The sequence below is a fragment of the Telmatherina bonti genome, assembly GCF_933228915.1.
Source record: "Telmatherina bonti genome assembly, chromosome: 8".
Lineage (NCBI taxonomy): Eukaryota > Metazoa > Chordata > Actinopteri > Atheriniformes > Telmatherinidae > Telmatherina > Telmatherina bonti.
This window is the reverse complement of record NC_136626.1, coordinates 32704360-32709930: the sequence shown is the minus strand read 5'-3', so window position 1 is coordinate 32709930 and position 5571 is coordinate 32704360. Positions and strand designations below refer to the sequence as shown.

Genomic DNA, 5571 nt, shown 5'->3' with positions numbered 1-5571 from the left:
GTTTGTTGACAAAGTATGCAGCTTTACAGCATCGTGTTGTTTCACAAACTCTTCCGTCTACATTATTTAGACTTGTGCATGACAGGGAGAAGATGATGTGTTGCAGCGCAGACCCTGTTGTGTCTCCAAATAACCAACTTCATTTATGTTTTTCACAGGTGGATTTCTTTTGTACTTTGAACCTGGTTTGCTATTAAACCAAGTATCTCAGAGCAACATGTGCAAAGTCCAAACCTGCCTTGTTTGGTCTTATTACAGTCATTCAGACAGTCAGATTAGCTCTGCTGCCCCCTGCAAACACTCTCCCACTGCACAAGCAGCATCAGCACAAAGCCAGTCAGATGAACAAACTGTGTAATAATGTCAGATTTCAGCCAGACTCTTCCTGCAGAGACGTCACTCTGTAGAGATCGTCCCGACGCTGAGATGTGATGGGGATCTGCTGCCGGATGTCAGCCAAATACTGCAGGTCTGGGATCAGGTGTCACACAAAGAAAGAGGTTTAATGCAGAGTCAGAATAAACAGATTGTAGGACAAAAAAACCCAACATGTGTTAGGTATCAATAACTGCTGTGAAACAGGCCGACCGATTGGGTTTGTTGTCGTTGTTGCTGGTTTATCTAAACATGCCTGTGCGATTTATCCTAAACTAAGGGAGATGCATGTATACGGTCATGTTTCCAACACGAAAAGAACATGTTAAATATCATGCAAGACATTAACAGAGCAGTTTTAAGAAAATATACAAAAATCTTTTTTTTTTTTTTTTTTACTGTAACAGAAACTGCCGATAAAACCGTCTTCAACTCACCGATGTCAGCATAGATGACGGTTTCCTCTGCTCCAGCTTTGGAGATGACTTCTCCCCTGTAACAATGTGTTAGAATAATGACACCAACGCAACATGTCAAATATATACAAACAAACAATAAGCGGCAGAAAAATAAATGAATGGATGGAGGACGGACATTACAGCCTAGAGCTTGTTCACTGTGTAAATAGAGTCTTTGTCTGCATTTAATGACTTCTACATTTGACAAACTTTTTAAGTGCACTAAACACTTCTGTTATGATAATTTACCAATCAAGCACGCTATAATTTAATAAATAATATGTATTATTTTGTCAAGTCCTCACTAATAATAAAGTGGACCAATTGTGAGGTCTTTACATTGGCTGCCTGTCTGTCAGAGGATAAACTTTAAAGTGGTTCAGAATCAAAACACATCAGAGACTTCTTGTCCCAGTATGAAGCTACCAGTCCCCTCAGCTCATCTGGATCTGGTCTTTTATCAGTTCAGATTCAGGAACCAGACTTGGAGAAGCTGCATTCAGCTTCTATGCTCCACATGTCTGGAACAAACTCCCAGACAGCCTTGGACCAGCTGGAACATCCAGGTTAAGGACCCTCCTGTTCTTAGACGCACTCCAGTAGTTTGTATTTAAAAAGTCCAAATGTGCTTTACTTTGTTAAGGTAAAATCTTTCAACTTGATGATGGTTTAAAGTTTTTATCAGATGTTATTTCCTTTTCCTTTGTGCCTTGCTTTTGTTTCAAATTAAGCTTATTTTCTAATATTTTACTGTCTATTTGAATTTATGTTGAACTGTAATATACAAATAAGCTTGTCTTGTCCATTTTCAGCAGCTGCAGAAAAACTAAAGGCGCCTGTATTTTAATCATTCTGAAGGTTTTTAATACGAAAAGATGTCAAAACGTCTCCAGCAGGACAGTTTAATGTAAAAGAAAGGTGTTATGTGCAAATGTTTAGATAAGAAAAAGAAAGAAAATTAAAACTACTTAAAGGAAACAGAGGCGGACAGTTTGGAAGTAACCCCAGAGTCCTGTGACTAAACACCAGGAGGGTTCTGAGAAGATCTTAGACATGCTGCTTCCTAAAAACAGAAAAATAACTTATGTGAATGCAAAAAACCTTTCCAGGCTGGAATGAGTAGATTTACCAAATACTAATTTAACTAATATTTACACCTTCACCGTGGTTATCAGTTTAGAAAAAAAGCAAAAACTAATAGTGCATCACAGTGAACAGCGTGTGTGATTTGATGACATCCACCAGTGAAGAAGCAGAACGCTTCAGAGTCTGTCTGACTGGCCTGATCTGAGCTACAGCAAAAAGATGTCGAGAAGTAGCTACAAATACAGAAGTAGCTGCATAAAACCATCCTCTGTTCATGGTCTTGTTTTCTTACCATGGGTTTACAACAGTGCTGTGACCCCAGGCCACATAAGAGGCGGCCTCATCTCTGGCAGGTGAAGCTGTGGCAACATACACCTGGTTGTCAAGCGCCCTGCAAAACAGATTGATTATTACTTCAAATTATCAAGAAAAGAATCTAAACATTAAAATTACTCAAGAAAGAGATCCTTGATTTACATGATTTGTAGGAATACAGAGAACAGCAGCTGATAAAACACAGTGGTGAAAGGCAGACAGGCTGAAAGTTAACGTGAGGTGGGAGGGGATGTCAAAACAACGGAGATGGGCACCACAAACATTACACAGCATTGATGCTATCCGTCTGGTTTGCTCATGTTGTTTAAGATGCTTTTCCTCCATCCAGCCTTCCTGACCCTAAACAGACCACTGTTGGTGAGCTTCGTTTCTCAACACAACCAAAGGCCGCCAATTCCAAGATCCGTTCTTTATTCCAAGACTATCTGGTTTCATCTTGTGTGTCTTATTGGAACTCTTTTGTTCAGAATCTTGATTAGATAAAAGTCTGGTCTCTCCAACACATTTTTTTTTTTCTCACTAATAAAGTCAAAGAAGTTTCTTTCAAATTAATCCACAGATTTTATCCAACCAAATACTATTTTCAGAGATTCAAAACTGAGGTTGATGTTTCTTGTTCCTTTTGTCAACATCACCCAGAGTCTTCTGCTCACCTTTTTGGAAATGTATGAACTCACAGAATTTTTGGAGGGACATTGTTGCACTGATCTCCAATAACATCAAACCAGGTTTCCTTCTATATTTTGAAAATGTCTTGTTTGGTATCACAGATTTTAAGAAGAAAGATTCCCCTGCCATATTTCTTATTAACCTGATCCTGTTTCTCACAAAGTTTCACATTCAGGAAAGTACAGTAATGCATAGAAAACCGCTTTTAATCTCTTTATAATGGATGTTAAAATGTATCTTGATACAATCTGACTCAAACAACAAAAAGCAAAAAAACAAAGGATATTTGGAACAAATGTAATTTAATTCTGTAACTCGCATTTACCCTCTTATTTTTTTTATTTATTCTTTTTTTTAAATTTATTTATCTATTTATTTTTTTCTTAGCAATTCTCTTCCATTCCATTAATATCCTATGTCCCTTTTTTATACAATTGTCTTTTATAGTCTTTTTTTCTTCTTTTTGAAGACTTTTGTAAATTCTGTAAAATAATTGAAGTTATAAATAAAAAAACAAAACAAAACAAAAAAAAAAAAGAAAAATACACAGCAAAGAAGCATGTCTGGACCAACAGTTACAGTTGTCCATATATGTATTCATCCCATTAAAAAGGAAAAAGCAGCTGTCGTGAAATGCGCTGAAATTGACAAAAGTAATAATAAATAAAAATTTTATGAAAATATGACATTATTTTCCAATTCTGGTTCAATAGAAATATTTTTAAAAGCAAAATAACATAAAATAATACACGTTACATCACTCATAAACTAATATTTTGTTGAACAATCCTTTTATGGTTCTGCTACAGTCTGGTGTTTTCTGTTCCTCTCAGTCAGACTCCTGCGCCTGTTCAGTTTTTGAGCGATTGTTGTAAATTCAGCCTTTTAAAATATAAATATAAATGGATTTCAGGTGGTAAGTGACTTCAAGTCTCACCTCGCCCTCTGCAGGAGTTCCCAGTGCACTGGACCAGTTGTCATGTTGAAGGCTCCAGGAAAAACCAGCAGCTGACAGCCTGAACACAGAAACCACAAGCCGGTCAGCATCCAACAGCAGCGTAAACCTGAAGCCATGTAAACCTCTCACCTTTTCTACTGTAGAGCTGTGCAAGCTCTGCAAACCGTATGTCGTAGCAGATCCCCACTCCCACTTTACAGAAAGCTGCAGAAGCATGAAAGAGAAGTGAATCAGATGTATGACACAAGGCGGAAGTCTGTAGTTGTCACTCACGTGTGTCAAACATGGACAAAGTGTTCCCAGGGCTCAACGTCTCAGACTCCTGGAAACGGATCTTCCCTGGAACATCGATGTCAAACAGGTGAATCTTGAAGGAGACAACATTGAAAATTTAGGCCGATTAGAGGATCTTTCGCCTGTCTATTTAACAGTTGCAGGAGATGAACACAAACCTTCCTGTGTTTCAGAATCATCTCACCATCAGGACCAAACACTGTGCAGCTGTTATACAACTTCCCACCATCCTCCTCAGGGATCGATCCTGTTGAACAACAAACCTAAAGGTTCATTAATCCCCATCCAGAAGTCACATGTAGTTTTAGTTAGAGGCCCACATTTTCTTTTTCATTCCTTATTATTATTATTATTATTATATAAAAAGAATGTATGTTGAATTCTGTGATTTATTGTGTGTATTATGACTATTATGACATTGATCAGGGGGGTTTGGACTAGATAAGACTAAATAAGTGCTCAACTTCTTCCAAAACCCTTTTTCGAACTTAAGAAGCTTATTTTATTTGTCGTTTGTTGTAACCAATATTTGTTATTTTAAAAGTCTTTTATTATTACGAAATAAATAAGAAAAATAAATAGTTATGTTTTTTTTTTTTTTAAACAATTCTTCAGTTTTTGTCAACCCTGTCCCAACTTTTCGTAAAATGAAAAATCCTACCCATCAATGAACGTCATGTGTTCTTAATTTACATTTTACACAATATCCCAGCATCTCTGGAAACAGGGTTGGAGTTTGCAAAGCAAGATAAGTTTTGTGAATTGTTCATTTAAAAAAATGAATTATTTCCAGGAAACACACTGAACAAGTCAATGAATTAACATTTAACATACAACGAATGAATATCAGTAGCCAGAGATGCTTCCCTACCTCCCACCAGATACACCTTGTTCTCCTTCGCCATCTCTGACAGCACCTGGGTGGATTCCCCGGGAATCCTCTCTGCATAGGTGGGGAAGAAGCTGGTCCCATATGGTGAATTGAAACATTCCTGTATCAGTGGCAGAGAAGAAACCAGCAGACAGTTTAGTCTGTCATTGGGAAAGCAGTAAGATTGTATATAAATATAAAACCCCTCCTGACCGGCAGGAGCACCAGTTTGCTGTCCTGTCCCGCGGCCTCCTTCACCAGCCTCCGGGCTCTGCTCAGGTTGTCCGCTTTGACGCTGCTCACCTGCAGCTGGACAACAGCCAGACGGAACTCTGCAAAAACACAGTTTTCTTCAGTTTACTATGACTTTACCAGGGACAACAGCACCGAGTAAAGCAGTCTCCCCCTAATGTTTTTAATACTTTTAAACTCTTTAGGATAAAAATGCAAAATAACTTACTAGACATCACTTTAGCTAAAGTGGTCATCTGGACTTTGTGCTGTTTAAAACGCTGTTTCGTATC

General features: G+C 37.9%; 1 protein-coding gene across 1 annotated transcript in view; it reads right to left on the bottom strand.

Annotated features, from left to right (window-relative positions):
* Nucleotides 1–5571, bottom strand: part of nit2 (nitrilase family, member 2) — a 6035-nt gene extending 464 nt beyond the window's left edge. Inside the window, exons 1-10 of the mRNA XM_079244541.1 lie at nt 5508–5571; nt 5261–5379; nt 5048–5168; nt 4335–4423; nt 4156–4249; nt 4012–4086; nt 3862–3940; nt 2212–2310; nt 813–868; nt 1–471 (exon numbers count right to left, since the gene is read on the bottom strand). The exon at nt 1–471 is cut by the window's left edge and continues 464 nt beyond it. Coding sequence (XP_079100667.1) covers nt 371–471; nt 813–868; nt 2212–2310; nt 3862–3940; nt 4012–4086; nt 4156–4249; nt 4335–4423; nt 5048–5168; nt 5261–5379; nt 5508–5535 — 861 coding nt within the window. The 5' untranslated portion in view covers nt 5536–5571 and the 3' untranslated portion in view covers nt 1–370. The remainder of the gene's footprint in view (nt 472–812; nt 869–2211; nt 2311–3861; nt 3941–4011; nt 4087–4155; nt 4250–4334; nt 4424–5047; nt 5169–5260; nt 5380–5507) is intronic.